The 22,052-nt window shown below is 38.2% G+C and overlaps 1 protein-coding gene across 1 annotated transcript; it reads right to left on the bottom strand.

The window, feature by feature from the left end:
- Positions 1–1,108: 1,108 nt before the first annotated feature.
- On the bottom strand, positions 1,109–21,129 carry vps37ba (VPS37B subunit of ESCRT-I a). Its single transcript, XM_074671273.1, has 4 exons — positions 20,890–21,129; positions 12,759–12,930; positions 6,581–6,663; positions 1,109–3,586 (listed from the first exon to the last, which is right to left on the bottom strand). Exons 1-4 carry the CDS (start codon positions 20,992–20,994, stop codon positions 3,095–3,097), a joined length of 852 nt encoding a protein of 283 aa, XP_074527374.1. The 5' UTR covers positions 20,995–21,129; the 3' UTR covers positions 1,109–3,094.
- Positions 21,130–22,052: the final 923 nt, after the last annotated feature.

Raw genomic sequence — 22,052 nt, 5'->3', positions numbered from 1 at the left:
TAAAAAATGTCAACATCAAATCAAAAGTCTTTATAATTTTTTAAGACTTTAGTAATTGTAATCAGTTCCACCCCTGCTAACAATAAGCAATAAACAATCAGAATTTCTTCTTTCCTGTATTAATGTTTTATTTTGTCTGTTATGATTATCATTGATAGAAGTTATATGAAATCAATAAACACATTGTTAGTGCCAAAGCTACTACGCAGGTATCATCATGTAAGAAATGGATGTCATCTCTGCTTTAGCAACTAGTTGCTTTTCGTTGCTAAAGCACTTGACCCTTTGTTTCATTTCAAAGGAAGAAGTTGCATAAAGTATCAGTTTGAAAAATGTATTACTCAAAATATAAAAACAAATAGCCAGAAGTGTCTGGGTTATTTCACAAAAAAGGATTTTGGGAAAAGGTAAGGTAACATCCTCAGGACACTAGATGACTATCAGGTTTAATTTTTAAAGCATGTTTGTTGGAAAAAGGCTGTAACTTTTTCAGTTGTGTGACATGAAGTAAGACCTTTAAAGTGATACTCCGGGATGGAACAAGTTGGGTGCTTTCACAAGGTTTAGGGCAGAAATTACCCCAGCAGTGATTTTGTGCAGCAGAAGCCCAGAGCGCTCACACCAAACACCCCCTCCCTGCTCCTCTGCCGGTTTCCTCTGCACTCAGACGGGACCAATTTTTGTTTGTTTTTTTGACCAAAAACAAAAATAAACGGACTCCCACTGAAAAAAAATCTGGTATTGGTCTGCATTCACGCTTTATTCAGAGAATTTTCAGCGCGTTACTTTCACAGAAAAACACAGCTAAATAAGGCTCTGGCCCCGTCTGAGTGCAGAGGAAACCGGCAGAGGAGCAGGGAGGGCGAGCGCCCTGGGCTTCTGCTGCACAAAAACACTGCTGTAGGGGTAATTTCTGCTCTAAACCTTGTGAAAGCACCCAACTTGTTCCATCCCGGAGTATCACTTTAAGCTGACTGGATTCATTCAGTAAGACTCCATGTATGTTGTGCATATTGGGAAAATAAGTGGACAAAAACAGATGCAAAACTTTGAGATTTATTCAACTTGAAAATAACAATGAATTCCACTTGAACATTCAGTTTAAGTAAATACATAAAACATTACACTGAAAATAAATCAAACCACATATAAAACAATGCATACAGAAAGAAGATCAGTTCAAAGTAAAAAACAAACAGAAATTAAAAGCTCAACAGCTTAAAAAATGTTAAGGAGGAATATTCAGACCAAACACAAAGAGCATGCAGAAAGGAGTTATTCATGGTTAGATGGTCCATGCTGCTTCATGGAGATGCTTTAATGCTTTTGTATTCCTAAAGTTTGCCTTCTGACAAGTATGATTTGTCTCGTCAGCGGTTAAGTGAGAAATTATCTCAATTTTATGACGTAAAACATTCCTGAGCCCCGTTACTTTAGAAATTAAGAAAAACAGCACGACACGGAGGGGGAAACCTAAACACCACCCTCACGCAGACTTCAGAACAGTGCTGGAAGAATAAAAGAAATGCAGAAGCACAAGCACCTTTTGGCAAAAAGTCCAATGGTCTCATGTGTCTGGCACATTATGTTTAAAAGTACCGAAAGAAAACTTGACAGAGTGACAGGCAGGCAGGGTCTAAAATTTAAAAAAGCTAAAACAAATCACCAGCAGGAGTAGGGGAGACCTAATGCTTGGCTATCTTTTACTTTGAAGGTTTGGAGTGGGGATGGTCGGGGGCTACAGCTGGAAACACATGGAGTTGTCAGCAGGACATGATAATTTCAAGTGTAGGCACTCATGGCTCTTTAACAGTGCACAGCTACGGCCTTCGGGAAGAAAGACGTGATTTGTTTTTCTTTTATCGCACCAGAAAGATTTGCCTCCCGAAACTAAGATGATCTTGCAAGTTCCTCTTGTCGAAATCTGGCAAACATTATTCCAAAAAGCGTTTCAGCTCAGCATCTCAATCCAATATGTTGGTCATGACGTTAGACCACCTCAGCGGATGTTTCACTTACAGAGAAAAAAAATGCAGCAAACACATTTAAACAGAATGATGTTGGGAGTCTTTGGTGCTCAGTGTGAGAGGAATCTGAACAGGTCTGTGTGTCTGAGAGCCACCGCTAGCATCACCCCGCATCTCATCTTAGGGTGACAGAGACCACGAACATCTTAAAGGAGTGTTCACGAAAGTAGCCCACAGAAAACGACACAGAGAAGAAGTGTACTGTATGGCTATATGTAAATTCTTCATTTCAGACGAGGGTCAACATGGTTAGTCACTTGTTACAAAAGCTCTCCTCTTTCCTCTCAGCCTATGCTTCTGCCCTGAGACGGACTGTCAGACGTCTCCACCCGGGGCAGGTCTGGAGTCTCTCTTAGGATGAGCACCCACAGATAAATAAAGAGATCCACAACCCAGAAACTCTCCATCACACTTGTTATTTGTCATTGTCAATCCTAGCTATTATCAACACCACTATATTTTATCCTATGATGAAGAAATTCAAATTATCCTACGTAACTTGTGAATTTTTGTTAAAAAAAACAAAAACATTTTTTTGCAGTTTCGCCTGAATTTACTCTGAGATATTTTTATTAAAACTGCACAGTAATTAGGGTCTCTCATTGCTTGCATATACATTACCAGTAAACTTTTGTGGTGCAGATATGAACATCATGGGTAGTCTGGGCTTAGTGTTCTCTAAAAGCGACAGGAACATCTCTGACAGGAGGTGAGAGACTTGGCATGCAGAGTTTTGGGGACAGAAAGTGCAGATAAATGAAAAGTCCCAGCTTAGTGACGTAAAGACAGACGAGTGTTTGGGCCCTTCATCTGAGGAGACTTGGCATGACTCTTGGCTAATTTTGTCATGTCTGAATCCATTTGCTTGGAGTGTTGATGTAATGGAGAGCACAGCGCGAATCCACGGAGAGGTTTCCTCAGCCGACCGGCAGGTGCAGGTCTGCCTTTGAGTTGTGGTTCCAATATTCTGATGATGCTGCCAACAAAGAGGAAATGTTCCAAGAGGAGATCCAGTTGTGAAAAGTCTGACACACCAACCGTGTCTGGTAAGTTGCATCTGCTTTGAATTACTGCATGATGAAGCCAGGCTGTGGGGCCATACGGGGGCTGGGCCTCTGAGGCAGAGCAGGGGGGCACTGAGATAGGAAGTGGTTGGGGTAGCCGGAGGAGACGTTAGGGTAGGGTTGGCCTGTTCTGGGAGGGATCGGTGGGTATGGTGATGCTAAGAAGACGGGAGGCTGAGAGGGAGCTGATGAAGCTGGAGCTGTGTAAGGTGTCGGGAGAGGCTGGGATGGAGGAGGTGGAGGTTTTCTCATTGGCTGTACTAAAGGAGAAGCACCGCTGTTGAGCTCTGCGAGGGAGGAGGAGGGTCTGGCTGCTGCTGACGCATCCTGAGATCGTGGGGCGACTGCATCTGGGAGTCGCTGGCCCTGCATGACCATCTCCTGCAGCTTCTCTATCTTCACCCTCCTTAAATGTGCCAGCTTCCTGTTGCTCTGGTAGGCGTCGATGAAGGAGTCCAGGGTCATATCACCATCCAGGAAGGAGTCAGCCATATTCTGTGGGAGAACGGAGACGGTTTAGACAAGAAGCTGAGAGGTTCCCTTTGAATGCTGTCAGACACAAGTAATAACCAACAGCATTCAAGAAGCTGAAAATAGATTTAAAGGAAAACGATAAACCAAACCAGATACATGTGACCTGCTAAAGATTACAGAATCAGAAAAACCTCTATTGGTTATTACTCTGATCAACTATATACAGGCAAGTAAAGAAATAGGAGCTGAGCAACGGAGTGTTTCAATCTCATTTTTGATTGCTGAATATCGCTGAATATTTCCATTTCTACTTCTGTATCTTTAACGAGTTAGGATATATTGATTTTGCACTTTGTTTTTTCAATATTAAAAACTATATCAGTGTGTTAGAGAAAATTCGTTACTCCACAAGAGGGTGTGCCCAAAAGTTTTATGCTATATGGCAACCTTTTTTGACATATATAGAAAAAATAGATGACACAAACATTTGAAATTTATAAAATAGATCCCATATTGTAAATTAATTATAGCCCGTGTATTTAAGCTGCATTTTTGTTTTTTTGTTTTTATATATATTTTTTCTTATTTCTATTTTTATTTCCTTTTATCATTTTCTGAATACTTCCATATTATCTTGACTGTTATTGTATTTATTTTACTTTTATTTATCTATTTAATTTATTTATCTTTTGAATTTTATTTAAATTATTTTCATATTTGTAAGTACAAGAATAACTCTTTATAAGATCATTATTTAATTGTCCAATGGTACAGTAATATTGTTGTAGGGATGGGGCTCTGTTGAGCAGAAAGGGGGGAAGGGGGGAAATAGGGTTGTATTGTGTTCATGTAATTTCATCTGTATACTCCTATGTATGATTTGAATATGTCAATAAAAATACTTCGAGCAAAAACAAAAAACTATATCAGTGTTTTTTGGTCCCTGTTGCAACCTTTTGAAACATTCTGCGTGCATCAGATAAAAACCAAGTATTCATTTTTTTACTGAACGGCTACAAATTTAACATTTACCATGTTGTCTATGCACCATTTTCAATAACACAGAGGGTTTTAATGGTCTGAAAACTAGGGCTGAACAACTAATCAAATTCAAACCGACACTGCAATGTAATAGAATGCAATTTTAAAATCACAAAGGCTGCAATTTAAAAAACAAAACAAAAAAAACTTAAGTGCCTTTACTTTAGTTTGTGTTTTGTTTCTGATGAGAGATCAGTAAGAATTTTATACAATTAATATTTAAAGTTATGTTCACACAGCATTTCTTTTTCGTTTTATAAAAAAGTAAATTCCACATGTTGACATATATTTTAGTGGTTGAGCCAGAGATTTGGTCTTATTTACATTTCTGCTCTGTATTTTATGCGAGATCCATAGACAAGAGGATTCATATTTATTTCTTATTTTATTGTTCATAATAGGCTTATTGTTCTGCAGTGCTTTGTTCCTTTCTCTGACTTTATCTAAGGTAATTAATGATAATTTTATTACAGGTTTATAAGGCCTAAAGTTCAATCAATCAGTCAATATTCTACTGTGATTGTAATAGTTAAATAAAGTTATATGTTATTTGTTAACATGACATGTAGGCCTGACATACAGGAAAAAATGTTTGTATGTTACACTATGCTTTGTTGTGTTGGTCATACTATAGAATGGTTCATTGCTTGTGTTAAGTGAATAATGTAGAAGATAACCCCCCCCCCCCAAAAAATAAAATAAATAAAAATAAAAACAAAATAAATAAATAAATAAAAATAAAAAATCGCATGCTAAATCGCAATTGCAATATTGGTCCAAAAAAATCGCAATTAGATTATTTTCCAAAATTGTTCTGCCTTACTGAAAATCATCAAAATCTGTGTCCTCACTTTTTGTTACTGACATTGCCTACAGTATAAGGACACGGGATTATACCTGGCTAGTACTGAGCAAGTGGCAGATAAAAATTGACAAGTATCTTGTTGTTTATCGTTGAATAATCTAAAAATAAAATATTCTACTTTTCACCATTATAAGATGGCTAAAGTCACTACATCTGATTTTCTGATGCATGATAAGCACATTTGTGTTTGATATTAGTATAAAGTCTGTGTCCATGATACAACCTGCAACCCAACTCAACATTCCAAGTATAGAAGTAACAAAACTGTAGTACCAACCAGTACCACAAGGGGGAGCCTCTTTTCTGTGTTGTTCTGGCTCCATGGTCCTATGCTTAGATTACTGTGACTGACTGGAAGTGGAACAGGTTATGGCTACGGTCTGCTTCTAATTTATGACTTCTGTTTGTTGCATCATAGGGACCTGACATTGTCTGGTTTATGTACATTTCTGTAAAACAGACCACTGTGTGGAAATCCCCACCCAGAGCTGATCTCTACTGTGCAAAAAAAAGCAAACGGCTTAAAGAAACAAACCTCCTCAAGCAGAAATGATGAAGAAAGAGGTCTTTTAAGGTTTAATTTTCAAGCCCTGCCAGATCATTCTCAAAACAAGACCAACAGTTTTTACTGTTGTCCAGATGTCTCTGTGTCTACCCAGCATGGCGGCTTTTTTTTACGTGAGGAGAGATATAACCACACTGGCTTTACAGATGGGTCTAACTTCTTATGCAACTTGATATTGCATTTATTGTATTTATTGCCGATCCGGTACTGACAGTGTAAATTTGCTGTTGTGCTTTTCTAACTTAGTAAACCAAAATGAAGTAAAAAAAAATATCTAAACCAACTGTGTTATCATTTCATGGAATCGAAAATGTGGAAGTTTGTGGTGAGTAAATCTCCAACTCCAAAACGAATCTGAGCTGTTGCGTAGTTGGTGAAACAAGTGAAACACTCATAAGATAATCAATCAACAAAATTGTGTGATGCAAGTTGCATAAAATGAAGCACAAAGCTATTTTTGTGTAATGTCTGTTGCCCCTCACACAAAAAAGATTCTTCAGTTTAAACTTTAACCCCAAGAGCAACCAAGCACTAAAATCCTCACCTCTGTGTCCTCTTCTATCTTGGCTCCCTCTGCCTGCAGTAGAGCCAACAAAATGTCCAGAGACGTGTTTCCTGTTTTGTGATCTGTGAAAAAAAAAAAAGACAAGAGACAGCTGAATGTCACGATGATGTCTCCATGCTGGCACTGAACTGATCAAAGGCGTGTTGAGAGCTGTCGGCTGTGTCACACGATAACGACTGGATCCATGAGGACAGGGTGAAATAAAAAGTGAAACCTTCAGCAAAGTCACTGGTAGATAAAGTCCTGTACAAGAGTGGGAATCTCAAGCTGGTTCCTACCCAGAACCGGTACCAATTTATCAATTTTATGGGAACTATATGCCTTCAACGTTATCAATTCTTCTTAAAAATTCTTTTATTTCTCAGCACAACGTCGGGTTTAGGTCATACACCCTCTGATGCAGATTTCCGTCAGCCACAAGGCAACATGGAGAGGAAGAAGCAGTCTTAAGCTTGGCTCCATTTTACTAAAAGAGACGAAAAAGAATGCCGTGTACAATCAGTGCAATGCTGTCAAAGTAATGTCACAGAATGTGTTTTTCTGGTCATTCCTGTCATTGCTGTCTCATCTGATCCTGCTCTGTGGTGGTGGCAGAAAACGGACACTTTGCTACTTCTACATGATTTAGCACAAACATATTTGTGTCCATGGACACAGATATGTTAGTGCTAAATCATGATGATCTCTAATATCTCCGTCTCTGATGAAGGTCTTCTCCACAGCAGGAGAAACAATTAGTGTGGAGCGCTGTAGAATCCTGCCTGAAAAAGCAGATCTGCTCATATTCTGGCAGTTGTTTAAGAATTGTTGAGCAGGTTAAATATGTCAATGTTTAATTTTATGCAGACATCATTTTGTAAAGAATATAATGGTTGCTTTTGGTGGAAAAAACTATGTGGAATTTCTTTTTCCCCACTCAAAAAACTACTCAGGAATCATTAGGGAAATCAATGAGGAAGTGGATTGATAAGCACGATCAACAATTAGGGATGGGTACCAAATGAGGTACTTATTCTTATAGGTACCAACTAAAATCCGTCTGTAGTACCGAGTACCAATTCATGTAAAATTAATAGGTACCATGTTTAGGTACCTAAACTCACCCTTGTGACTGTGAGAGACTGGAAGAGTGGGCAATTTTCCATGCCGGACATGAACACAGCACTGCAAGTTCATATAATGAAGAATAAATTTATCAAATTAAAAAACTTTGAGATTTTATTATTAAACAAACTAATATTTATTACTTCATAAACACACAAAAGTACCAAAAATTGGTACCACTGAGTACTGATACCAAATGCCAGGTACTGGGCATCAGAACTGAATTGTTTCAAATGTGAAAGGTACCCATCCCTATCATCAATGGTATTGTTATTGATCAAATCTTATTAATTCCCACCCCTAGTCCTATGAGACGTCAGGCCTTCTTTCATGAGAGTTGGTAATGATGAATTTATATGTGCCCGAGGCAGACTCATCAAAAGTATCATCAGAGCTGTTATATATGGTATAACCAATCTCCCATAATGCCTCTGTGTCCTATGAACCTGTAAGGGCCCAACAAGTCAGCTGAAACTGCTGTGGTGTGTTTAAAAAGGAAGAATGTTTTCAGAACAAAAGCTGTAACTAGAGCTTTGGCTGCAAACATGAAGGTCTGCATTTTTGAAAGAGGATTCAGTACAAGACACACTATTAGGAAGTAGCTGTTGGCAGTTCCAACACTTCAATGAAGTGGGAGCTGTATGGATTTCCTTCACGACTGCAAAGGGGATGATCAATCAATAAAACACTTACATGAATAAAGAATTGTTCCAATCTAACATTAGACCACTTTGTACTGTAATCAAACGGCACTTCTCTGGTCTTAGGATGATTAAGTGAGCTGTAGCCCCAAAGCAGAAACAAAGCTGGACAAGATGAGCTTTTAAAGAGGGGGTATCATACTTTCCCTTGTCTTAAAGTAACAATATTGGAGGTTCAGGCTGAACATGTACAGAATTCTAAACTGCTACATACTATTCATATGAAACCTCTGAATCTGACTGAAAACTGATGAAACAATCTGTTCTAAAAATAGCACAAGATCTTCATGAAACTTGGTGAGATGATGAGGTCATCACATAAGAATCTTTTAACTGTTTTATGACACATTGGAAGGGTGAGCCTCAAACACCAAGGTCTACTCACAGCCCCACCCCCGACAACCTAATGTGAGGGAAGAGGGTTTGTGGAGCAGGGAGTCTTAAAGAGACAGCAGCTAAAACTAAGGCCCTGTTCACACGACAACGTTTCATCTGAAGACGCTAAAACGCAGTGAAAACTCAGTGAAAATAATCTGCGTTTACACAGAAATGCTGATGGACTGAAAACGCTGTAGTAAACATGCCAGGCCTGTAGGTGGTGCTATAACTGTCTTGTCCAAAAGCCGCTTTTGTGGGATCTCCACCGAAGTAGAGTTGAGCCGGTCATCTGGTGTATTGAGGAATACCAAGTCAAAAAGTGGAGTAACAGATGCACATTTTGTTAAAGACAGTCAGCAGACACAGGAGATTGAGCAGCACAAGCACAACATGGTAGTTCGTGATGATCATACCAACGGTACTGTTGTCCTGTTGTATGCGTGCGCGCGAGGCAGACTGTGACGTCAGCATTTCCACTGACTGGCTTTTACCGTTTACACGGCAACGGTGTCGGGAGCGTATCAGAAAAATCCCACTCTGGAGGCCGTTTTCAAAAGTTTGCGTTTTGGATCGGCTGAAACGCCGTTTCCGTGTAAATGCGAGGCTGAAACGCAACAAAACTTTTGCGTTTCACCCTAAAGCCATTGTCGTGTAAACGGCCCCTAAGTGTTTCATACAAAGGCTGAAATGAGGGTTTTCAAAAACAGCAGCATGAGAAAAATGGGGATTTTTTTTGGAGGAGTGGGTCATGTAAAGCCACTACAGGGCCACCAGAGGGACAGAATTATGAGTAAAAAAAGCACGATACCCCTCTTTAAAGATAAATAACGTTCAAGATATCTGCGCAAAGGGAATGGGTTTATGAGATTTAATAACAGAAATAATATCAGGTAAAATTTCAAAGGCAACCTCAGAAGTCAAGAGGTATCAGTGAAAACGTAAACAAATGTAAAGAAAAAGTTATTAAGGCTTTAAACTTTTAAAAACCTTCTTACATTTGAGACAGTTTAGTAACAACAGCAACAACAACACAGCCGTCAGCCAGACATTAACCTCCCAGTTTCTTCCTCATTCTAACGCTCACAACTTCCCTGGGATGATCTGCCTCGTCATCCTCCACCCTCTCAACCAGCCGTGGCTATCTTACACCAGCTTGCCTGACAGCACAATGGCTTACTGTTGGCTGTGGTCCTCAGAGGCAGTGGGCAGTAGTGGTGATGGGCTGTCCCTGTGAGTATGACGCTGAGGCTGCACACTTCAGGTGATCAGGCTGGTGGTATCCTTGGTATCAGTATACAAGCAACAACAACAACCCAGATAGCTGCTGGACATGAAATCTTTCACTTGGGTCAAACAGCTGTATTGTTCTCAGCTCTGAGAGCTGCTGTCCTTCCTCAGCCGCTCTATGGGAAAATCCACAACTAGGACAAGTCATCAAAAGAGGAGGATGCTGGGTAACCTACATTCAACAAAAGCTCTTCTTCAGTGACGACAGATGAAATCCATGGAATTACAGAGCTCTACATACGGACTCCCAGATGAGGAGTCCTGTGCTCAGTGGCAGGGCAGGGTTAAAAAACAGAGCAAAGATTGTTATCGCTAGCTTGAAACCTTGAAAATACAGAGAAGAGAATATTCAAACATGGTTACAAATATGGAAAACAGCTGCACACATGACACGATACTTTGTTGAACTGTTAACAAAGCATGGATGGTCTGAAGAAACTCTACCTAGGATGTGCTTATATGTGACCTCAAAGCAGTCAGCACAAAGTTTTTAGTGCTAGCTGATACGTTGTATCCATGTCAGCTTTGAGCTTCTGGAGTTGGCGTAACTTACGAGAAAGAAGGAGAGGTCAAATTTTGATCAGCCCAGCAGAGAAGTGAATGGTCGTATGTTATTCAACTTCTTGGCAAACACTGAGAGAACAAGGTCACAAGGATTGTCCCTCCCTCAGGTTCACACCACTGTAAAGGTGTGCCAGTTGGATAGTTTATGACCTGTTCTTAGTACAATGTGAAGAAGATTCTGAACTTTACAAACTCTACATGAATTAAATGACTAAATCCTGCTTCAACGTGACAACGCTCATGGTTAAAAAAGCTGTGACTGATGTTCTTTAACAGAACTGGAAGAACAGGTCCCTGCTGCACATGTTCACGCTGGAAAAGAACAACACATCAGCATAACATTACGTAACACCTCAGGTTTCTATAGCCACGAGAAAATGTTCACACGTTAATCAGCTGCTGACGTGCCTCATAGTTTCCAACCTCTGACACGAGACAAACCTCAGAGCTCCAGAGACGGTTTCTGCTGTAAAACTATCATAGTTTAAATCACCTCATGTCAGGAAGTATGCAGTACAGATCCTGTAAGAGGAGTATTTGAGATAAAGAGTCAGGAAGGCAGGACAGCATGGATCAAGAAGACATAAACCTGTGTTCTGTACCACAGAGATTAGCTGGATGTCCCAAACAACAACTTTAACCACGTTCTCTGTGAGCTTTTTGGTCTCTCGAGGATAGTTAATTCTACTGTACTTAAAAGTCTGATTGCTGTAAATAATTGTTTGTCAGATATTTCAAAATGTTTCCACACGACTGCCCTCAAGCTTCAAGGATGCTATTGCTAAAATTAGGGGTGGGAGAAAAAATCGTAATAAACTATATCAGGATTTTTTTTCTTTGTCAAAAAGTTTTTTTTTTTTTTTCAAATTCAAATTTTTCATTTCTGTCCTTTGTTTATGAACTGAATTGGAAAAAAGTTCCCACTTTTCTCCAGCAGAGGGTAAAATGTTTCTCTCTGACTCAGGTGATGCGCTTTTTATTGGAAAATATGGCTCCTGATATAGTCTGTAGACACAGTCATCATCATCATTCAACTTTTTCACATGGTCTGGTGTTTAAAACAGCAAAACTAAAAATCGTAAATATCGAAGAATCACAATTTAAATCAAATCCACACCCCAAAAATCGTAATAGAATCAAACTGTGAGAATAGCAGATATTCCTAGCTCTAGCTAAAATATCAGACTGCTTAGCACGTTTTCACCTTTTTAAATCATACATAATAGAATAAAATAGAATAGAACAGAATAGAATAGAATGAAATTTTTCAATCCCAGAAGGGGAAATCAAGAATCCCAGCAGCAACACAAGCAATACAATATGTCCCTAATGGGCTACTGTAGAGGGCTGCGCAGCTGTTTTTGTAATCTGATTGCTTTGTGTTTTGTGTCCTCCAACAAATCTTAAACCATGACTGGAAGTCTGCGTTAATAATACTCTAATTCTATAATCAAGTATGGTGGTTGCTCAAATGCAGATCATCATCAATTAAAAAACACCTGGGTTAACTGGGATCTGATGGTTGAGATCAGGATCAAGACATGCTAAGTTGTAATTGTTAATAGGGATGTCCCGATCTGATACACTGCTCATTATTGGCGTCCGATATAGCTGTTTTTGGAGGATCAGATAGCATCGGATTGGAACCAAACCGGTTTTCACATGTTTTCAGCACTTTCACATTTTATGGCTGCTGTAAATCGAACCACGTTGCAAACATGCCCGCTGTGTGGGACTACTTCTCTTTGGAAAGCAATGATAGTAAAACAACATCTTGCAACATTTGTAAAGTGAGTGTTCCTCGAGCAGGTACCAACAGACCTCACTTTAATACAACAAATATGAGTCTTCATTTACAATGGAATCATCCAAAGGGGTAAGGATCAGTATTGGATCAGTGTTGGCAAAACATATCTTGAAAAAATCAGATCAGATCAGAAGTTGAAAATCTGTATCAGGAACTCCCTAATTGGTAACGTGCTTTTGAAGAAACAAGGTATTTCTTCACACTGAGTATTTCTCCATGAGTTGAATGGGGTGTCAGCTCAAAGACTTCAAGGATACGACTTCAAAGAGTGTGCGTGTTATTCAAACAGATTATATTTTGCTGCTCTGCTGTTTACCGAGGGTGGACTTGCGAAGCTGATAGGACTCGAAACTCTCTTGAAGCCAGTTGTAGCGCTTGGTGAGCAGCTCCTTCTTGTGCTCCAGGCTGGGCTGCAGGGCAAGGTTGTGCTCTGCGAGGGTTCGGTTACTGGCCAGAGTCTTCTCCTTGGTCTGCTGGACATCCTGCATCTGCAGAGACGAAAAGACCAGTTAGAAATGTGAACAGAAAAACACCTCAGTGAGTGAAAACACAATCTAAAAAACATACAGTTTAATGACTCATCACTCGACCCTTATAAAACATGAGATGTGCAGTTTAAGATGCTCTCTGCAGCACTGTGAACCATCATCATGAGGAAAACTGATATTCAGAGCTTTATATGGCAAACCTCACTGCAGGCTTGTTCTGTCAAACATAATTGTTTGCTTGAAAAAAAAAAACACTCCGGTCTCTATAAATAGATAATAATAATAACCGGAAATCTGGGTTAAGCCTGTCTTGATGGTCAACAGTCCTGGATTTTGGAGAGATAGTGCAGTAATCCAAAGGACAGTATATATTTTTCTGAGGAATGCCACAAAAATAAAAATATGATATAATATATAACTGAAACTGAATCCAACATCTAACACAATTTTTAATCCAGAACAACCGCACAGCTCTTTGACAAGGTAACGACACAGGAAGAGGATGGGACGTATATTCTGGTTTATACTGTTCGAACTAAGTGATACATCCTTTGGCTTACACACAGGGCTAACTAGGCCTGTCACGATAATCAATATATCAATTAACCGAATGATAAATAAAAACGTCCTCGGTAAGTTTGACAGCCTCGATAAACTGACACGTGCATGCATGTTTGTTTTCTTCCTCTCTTTCTACCAAAGAGGCTGAATGAGAAGATGGCTCACTACGTCTATCTTTCCTAACATCAGGGTGCATAGGTTCTATAGCGGATTTAGCAGATTTATAGCGGAGTGAGCATCTGTCAAAAATGCGATCTTTGGGGTGAAGATGGGGCTGCTCTCGTACACACTGAGAGAGCTGAAGCGAGCGTCCTGAGGGGTAAGGAGGAAACACACGCTAATATGAGTGATGGCACCAAAGATACGGTTCTTAAGCCGCCTGCCACAGTCCCAGTGTGGGAATATTTTGTTTTTTATCAGAATGAACAAAGTGTGAGCTCATGAACACCAACGAGCTGATATGTGGCATTTGTTTAAAAATAGTGGCGACGAAGAAGAAGAAGGGGAGGTGCAGTGGAGCCTTGTTCTTTGACAATCCGCTCTTACTGAGGCTTTTGGTCTGCAAAGTAAATAGAAATAAAAGCTCCAAATGGTGGGCACTCAAAGACAGCTACATTGCCAAAGAAATGCAGCCCTTCAATACGGTTGAAAGCCAGAAATGTTCAAAATGTCTGACAGACAGTATGGATTGACTGGGAAAAAGTACATGTTACAAACAATTCAGGAGCTGTATAAACTCCCTTTTATTTAGGCTATAGCTTTTATTGTTGTTGGGTTTTTTTTTTTGAGTTTTGTTTTTTCTTTAGAGACAGTGTCTATGTTTTATTGTTTTTGATTGGTATTAATTATTTTCATTGACATGTATTTTTTTTCTAAAAGAGAGTCCATTTCATTTTCATTGTATTTTTTTCTCTTTCTTGTTTGTTAAATTTATTATATTTTTTGTTTAATTTATTTTATTAAAGATCCTGACCTTTTAATTACAGTTAAATACTCTTAAGAAATTAAAGTTTCTTGCTTTTGATATGGTGTACTTACTTTATTATCCCATTTATCATAATTACATCAATGAAAAAATGGAAAAAAAGATCAAAATAATATTGACAATAATATTGTTTATCGGCAATAATATTTTGGAAAATTATTGTCTAGCAAAATTTGTCGTCGTGACAGGCCTAGGGCTAACTGAGTAACTCAATGCTAGCTTCAACACAAATCACCATCAATCTGTTTCAACACTTGATCTCAAAAACACCACAGGAAATAAACAATCATGTTTCTGAATTCAAACAATGTGTGACCCAAAAACGGATAGTTCAATGACCTGTTATGACAACAACAACAAAAAAGCTAACTATAATTGGGAAAAATAATGAGGAAAAAGGAGAATCTTTTACAGGCTCAAATTTTGAATAATTGTGAGACTGGTTTTAGCTCGATATCATCCAGCTCTAGTTTGTGTCTACGTATGACACATGTACTCATGTCACTCCTCGCTGCACTCATGTTTATTTCAACAGGCCCTGTTCAAACCATGTGAAGCACACAGTCCACAGTGAAGTGGGGTGTGTCTGATTACAGTTTGCTGGCTGAGCGGTGAACAAACTGAGTGCTGAGTAATGTTCGGGCGTAAAGTGGATGAAGTGAGTGCCTTGGTTGTTCAAAGGTGTGTTTTCAGTGTAACATGGATATAACTGTCTGCTCTCATCTATTTAAGAGCAGCAGAGTACAAATGGTGAATTTTAGCCTTTCTAGACTGACACAGGGGAGTGAGTTTAACTTCAGATCCATAAGGTAGATATGGTTTAATGAGTTATAACTACATTCACTCGAATAAAATACAAAATGTATTTTTCTTTAAATGTGAAAAAGCTAGATCATCTCCTTAAAGCGTACATTTTTTACAGAGGAGGTACTTTTTAAAGTCTTTATACTGTCTCTGTACTGTCTGAAATGCTTCCATCTTGGGCTTAAACATTACTTATTATTTTCATTATTATTATTATTATTTAAGTTCAAAACACCTATGGACAGCCCTGCATCTCTACTTTTGTTATTACATATTTCCCTATGTCACCACTGTGTTTTATTTTTATTTGATATTATCACCTTTTAACCTTAGCTGCTATTTGCACATTTCTTACTTTCAGTCAACATGTCAAAGCTAATGTTGTATTTAATTTGTCTTTTGAAAACAGTTAGGGATGTTAATTTAAATCTGGTGTTTATACCTCTCACAGTCTTTCTTTTTGTATCTAGAGTGCTTATGTATATATTTCATTTCTATGTTTCTACTGACTGTGCCAACTGCTGCTGTTAACACAACAATTTCCCAGTTTGGGATCAATAAAGTAATTCTATCATATCCTCCTGAGTCCTGACTACCAGTAGTTCAAATTTGTCCTCTGTGGAGGACATTTGTAAACCTAAATATCTTCCAACTACTTCACACTACTGAATAAACTCCTCATGCCATCTACAGAAGACATTTAGGGCTTTTGATACCAAATGTGAAGGGGTGGGGCTTTGGTACCTTTCTTTTTTTTTCATCAAGGAAAATGGCATCCATCATTGGAAGTGCAATTTATGGGAAGAGGAAAAGTAAGTGTACTTTTTAATAAGCACATTTTGGCTTGAAATTTGGGTGTCATATTTTATATGGAAATCTTAACAACACATTTGAACATTGTCTGAATAATTTTTTACTGTATTTTAGCATTGTAATATACTAGTAATATACATAATATCTGAAATATAAAAAAACTTTTTTTCAAAAAAAAAAAAAAAAAAAAATGTGTTCAGTATTCTAATAACCTCAAAAAGATAAGGGAATCTTAAAATCTTTGTGATTGGACAATATTTTTTTTTCCTGGTAATCAGGAGGCTATTCTATTCTATTCTATTTTATTCTATTCTATTCTATTCTATTCTATTCTATTCTATTCTATTCCGTGCATATATATAAATATGAATATGTAGAGGTTTTAAAATCTGCACGTTTAGTCTGAACATCCAGGGTTGTTAGTAAGGAGCTCCAAGTGAACACACACACAAAAACAGATGCCACGCTCTGTTCCTCAGTGGGCTGTTCTGCAAACATACTCTCATTAAGGTCAATTTGTCTGCCTGTTTAAAAAAAATCCCTTGACATTCAATAAATGAGTTCAATGTAACAAAGGGAAAATCTATATGAAGATCACAAAAAGTACAGGAAAAAAGAGCTGTTTCCATTATTTAGGCAACTTTCATCTGCTAGCTTTTTTTTTTTTTTTTTTGAAAGTACATGACTTCCTTTAGACGGCAGTTTCAGATTTGGATTCAGAAAGACAGACAGAACAATAAAGTCATTTTTCTTGTTTGCAGATTTAAGAAGAACTGAACGGTTTTGGAAAATAATCTAATTGCAAATTTTTTGCAACAAACAAGCAACAAACCGTTCCATAGTATGACCAACACGACAAAGGATACTGTCAACATATAAACAAGTCTTTCCTCTTGGCCAGGTCCACATGATATGATGAAATGAGATGAATTGATGCATGAAATGATAAGAATAACATATCTCTATATAACTATTACAATCACAGTAGAATATTGACTGACTGATCTAACTCCAAGCCTTGTAGACATGTAATAAAATTGTCATTAACTTCCTTAAATAAAACCAGATTTTGGTTTTGTTTCTCTTTTCCTCTGCTGCTCAACCCAGTCATACATGCTTTAGTTTAATAATCATATGCTTTTATATAGATCTGTCCAGTTTTACCAGTACCTTAGTATACCTTATGTCTTACTTGCATGGCCTTGTATTTTGTGTTTTTCTGTTGTTTCTTTATATGCTTTGCATGATTTGGAAACCTACTTTATGCAGCTCCCTCTCTTTTTCATATATGTGGTTATTTACCCTTATGCATTATAATTATTTTATTTTATTTCCCTTTCTCTCTCTCTCTGTCTCTCTGTCCTTCTCTCTCAGATTCTAGTACTGTTTAACTTTAGGGTGTGATTTGTTTTTGTTTTTTTTTTAATAACTAACTCTGTATTCTTTTATTCTGCTCTGTTTTATTTCATCTTGTGCTTTTTAGGTTGCCCATTTTAACATCTGGCCGGGGACTACAGATGAAAATTAGCCTTTTGGCTAACTCTGGTATATTTACTGTAAATGTCTATTAATATGCATTGTCCCTGTAAATCAAATAAACTAAATGAAAATTAAAAATTAAAGGAACTGAGGAAAGCACTGCTGAACAAGGGGTCTGGTGTGAACAATAATGTAAAAAAAAATAAACTTGAATCCTCTTTTTTTATGAATTTCACACAAAATAAAGTGCAGAATTGTGAAAAAGACCAAATCTCTGGCTCAGCTACTGAAATGTGTCAACATTTGTGCACTTTTTTATAAAATGAAAAAGAAACACTGTCAAATCAAATGTATTAAAAACTTATTGATCTCTCATCCATAACAAAACAAGTACTGAAAGGCAGAAATATAAATAAATACATTTTATTGGCTAAACCACTGAAATACTTAATAAAATAAAATGCACTTTTTAAATGCACTTCAAGACTTTAATTGCAGCCTTTGCAATTTGAAAATTGCATTGAATTACATTGCAATGTCGGTTTAGATACGATTAATTGTTCAGCCCTAGATTTAATACTTGCATTAAATTATTGATCACATCAGAAGCCTTTAGGGAGGAGATATAACCCATGTCTCTCCTCTCTCATCATGCCATAACATTTGATCCCTGGTAAATAAGCCTGAGGAGCAAACAGGAATAGAGTAAGGTGATCCTTACGGAGACGTGGCTGCATCAGGATATTCCTAACACACAGTCAGCTGACTGCTCCTAGTCTGTCTGGGCTGACTGTGATGACAGATCAACTGATCAGAGCTATCAGAGCTTTTCTACTTAACTTATTCCAATTATTCTGTTCCTTATTTAATTTATTAATTCATTCTATGTTCATTTTTTTGTAATTTCTATCACTACTCTGTTATTCTTGTGCAGAAGGAAAACTGTAAGGATTGAATTACCCACAGGTTATTATGTATTTCTGAGTCTGGCTGTGCAGTCTTATATCTGGGTCTGGAGCCAGCAATAAAAGTCAAAGTGAAGTTGAACTTTGACCAGTCGGTGAAGTCAGATCTTTTACGGAGTCAGCTGAACATTCAAGTGGCATTTTCCTTTGAGTCGACCACACTGAACTGTTGTTAAACAATAACTCTCAGAGTTTTAGAAAGACAACATGAGCAGCACTTCTTTTTCTCGCCACAGATCTAATGAGTCATCTTTGAATTTTTAGCTTTTTTTTCAGCATATTCTGTCTAAAACCTGATCTCAGAGAATAAATGTCAGCTTTTGAGTTTTTACCCACTGGGGTTTCTACTTTTTGACAAACACAGAAAGGTAAAAGTATGCTTTTGAAGTGACAGCAGGTGTAAGTTCACCTTTACTGCCTTCACTGACTTCCTGAAAGTCAGGAAGACGGAGAAATGCAGACACCACAAGTGAAGCACGCACTTCTCTATTAGAGCTGCAAACGATTTGGAAGTTAAATGTCTCTCCTGCTGCCCACGACGCTGAATCACACAAGGAGGAATAACAACCACAAACAGCCGTCAGGGTAATGAGACTGTGTTTGACAGGAAAAATAAAGCTACAGACTCACAGAACAAGCAACAACACTTCATTTAGTTTTACATTTCTACTGTAATCATGATGCTTTATACATCCAGGCTGTGTTGTTACGGCTTAAACAAGAAGCTGTTTGAAATAAAAAGAAACGATTGTTCTTTTTTACATAAGTCACATTTTTCAAGAGTGAATAACTACTGTTGTGTTATGGAAATAGGGAAGCTTCACATGTACGTTGAGTAATATGAGACAGAACAGACGCTCAGTGTATGTCTTGATAGCTTACAGCATTTCATGAGGATGATAGAGACTGCTTTCCACAACCAAGGGTAACACAAACACTGCTTTCACTGTGCATGCTCTTGAATCACACTTTAGCATGAAGACGAAAGATAAAATGTGTGTTTTGAAGGGTTTGCACTTTGTAGTTAAAATAAGAGGAGCTGCAGCAAGATTATTGAGGTTTTTTTTTTTCCTTTTTTTTAACCCCCCCCCCCTTTTTTTAAATCTTTTTTTATTTATTTATTTTTTTTCCTTTTTTCCCCTTTTTTCCTTACCTTTCCTGAGGAGGTTATTGTATTTAACAGAAAAGCACACTAAGAGAAATAAAATCCAACATAAAAAAATGTTCAAAATTTTAGTTTTCCCTTTCAGTAAGGGTATGGTGCTAGTAAGGAATTAGTAAATGGAAAAACTGAGACTATTAAGCAGCTTTGGCATGGATAGACTCTGATAAGAGGTTCACAGGTGTGAAAACTGCTGAGCCCTTGATCTACTGAGCTAAATCAGAGTCCGGATGCAACTTCTGGAGGGTAAGGCCAAACTTTTTAGCCTGTGCCCAGCGATCTCCTGCCGTGAGAACACACTACCAGGCCAAAAACAGACAATACGAACAATAAAAATACAGATACTTAATTTCTTTAAGATTGAATTACATTAACATAAACCTCTGTTTTGTTTATATTTCCATAGCAATGGCTGAAACTAGCCATGGTAAAAGGTTTTTGGTTTTGGAAAGCATTTCAAGACCCCACAAAGGGTCCAAACCCACACTTTGGGAACCACTAGTCTAGAAATGAGCTTTGGATGATAAATCTTCACAAACAGTGTATTTACCTTCCTCATGTAGTCTTAATTTAACCCTAAGAGCGCTGAGTCTGTGCTGATGTTCAATGAAGTAGCTGGTACCAATGGTTCTGGGTGTACACTTAGAGGATTTATGGTTCAGTTTTGAGATACGGCTTTGAAGTGAAAATATGTATTTCCTCTGTTTTTCTCTTTTTTTCCCTAAAACACATAAAATGGCAGGCTCATGTATACATTTGGCATGCCGACCTGTCTGGAACAGAGTCGAAGTTGTGGCCATGTATTTCACATTTTCAGGGTATTTTAAAGGTGACTCAGCAGCAGTGCTGTATCCATAAAGATGTATTAAACTGACTGGATAAGCAGCATTTCAGCTGTTAGAATTACCTACTGTTTTATCATAATGTCGCAGACTGGGAATCCTCCTGTGTTAAAACTTGAGACCCCGCTTACCCCCTTTTGTCCCTCGGATGGAAACTGGCAGCCTGCTTGAGGTGTAGGAGGAATGAACTTTGGTTGACAGCACATATATATTCATGATCGAGTCCTTTCTGGGGAAGCGTTTCCGTGGCTGTAAGCAGGCAGTATACAAGGAGAGCACAACAAAGGGACAAACAGAGAAAAGGGAGTCGGTTGCTAACGGTAGACAACACTGAAGCGTCTCACGTACCTCATCCATCTCCTGGACCATTTTGGTGAGTTTTTCGTCGTCCTCCAGGATTTCGTTGAGTTGGGTCATCGTGTATTCGCTGAACTTGGTGGTGAAACTCGACATTATAGCTGTTGTTGGTTAGCTGTATGTATCTCTACGACTTAAGTCCCTCTCCTCGCCCTTTCTGATAATGACAGCTGACTGAGCCTGCCTTACAGGAAGTTGTCACAGCAGAAACAGGCCGCGTGTTGCCTTCACGTGCTGTCGGAAACATTGGGGTTTGTGCTCTACTTAAACCTTCAATCTTACATATAGGCTATGCCCTTAATCCGCATCAAACGAGGTTAAAGGCACAGTGGGGACTTAATAAGTCATCTTTAAATAGTCACACTTCAAAATATGTGCATGTACATGATTTATGATTTACAATAACATTACCAGCAGCAAAATTAATACTATTTTTTGTCAGTATTACTTTGCTTCCAAAACAAGTGCACGCCTTGGCAACAGCCCCATCCTTAGGACAGCGGAGGATAGTGCTCATGGGAAACAGAGGTGGCGTTATCTCTAAAAAACCCTAGCTTTCTAGAGTAGTCCTCATTGCACCTCTTCATATGTGTTGTTTTAATTAGGGTCCTCGGCCTGAGCCAGGGCACCTTCTAGTTTAGATGAAGTTTCTCAATTGCTAGGTTGCTGGCTTTTGCCTTGGAAAAAAAACAACAGTTCATTAAATTTTTCAACAATAAGTGCAATCTATTCACCCTCCAGAGCAGTAGGAGGCTAAGTGACACACTATGTTTTTGAGAATCTTTTAAACTAGTCTTCAGGAGTTGCACTTATTTATTTCATGTTTGTGTATTTCTCCCTATAGCATCGCCACCTGCTTTTTTTTTTTTTTTACTTTACCATTAAATATTTTTGTGTGCGTGTGTGTACTGACGTACTCTGATATTCTGTATCTCAGGCTCAAACTGCACCGTCATTTTATCAAAAACATTTGATAACTTAAAATTTTCCAAGATTTGAGTCAGAACCATACCAGAGGCCAGACCAGTTGAGAACCACTGCTTTATTTACTCATTTAGTGAATTTTCAAGATTTTATCTCTGGAGTGGAATGGGTAGGTCTCTTCTTTTGAAGTATATTAATTCCTGAACACCAAAAACAGTAGCCTAAAATAT

The sequence above is a fragment of the Halichoeres trimaculatus genome, unplaced genomic scaffold, assembly GCF_033239565.1.
Source record: "Halichoeres trimaculatus isolate MK-OKI-2021-1 unplaced genomic scaffold, fHalTri1.1 fHalTri1_scaffold_5, whole genome shotgun sequence".
Classification (NCBI taxonomy): domain Eukaryota; kingdom Metazoa; phylum Chordata; class Actinopteri; order Labriformes; family Labridae; genus Halichoeres; species Halichoeres trimaculatus.
The sequence above is the reverse complement of the archived record's forward strand: the minus strand, read 5'-3'. Positions and strand labels throughout refer to the sequence as shown.

What these genes read in the sequence shown, in the direction of transcription:
- vps37ba (XM_074671273.1), bottom strand. Translation starts at nt 20,994, where the DNA reads ATGTCGAGTTTCACCACCAAGTTCAGCGAATACACGATGACCCAACTC. An exon ending in TGGTCCAGGAGATGGATGAG is followed by an intron (nt 12,931 to 20,889) that starts GTACGTGAGACG and finishes TCGTCTCTGCAG; the next exon opens with ATGCAGGATGTCCAGCAGAC. An exon ending in AGATAGAAGAGGACACAGAG is followed by an intron (nt 3,587 to 6,580) that starts GTGAGGATTTTA and finishes GTTCTCCCACAG; the next exon opens with AATATGGCTGACTCCTTCCT.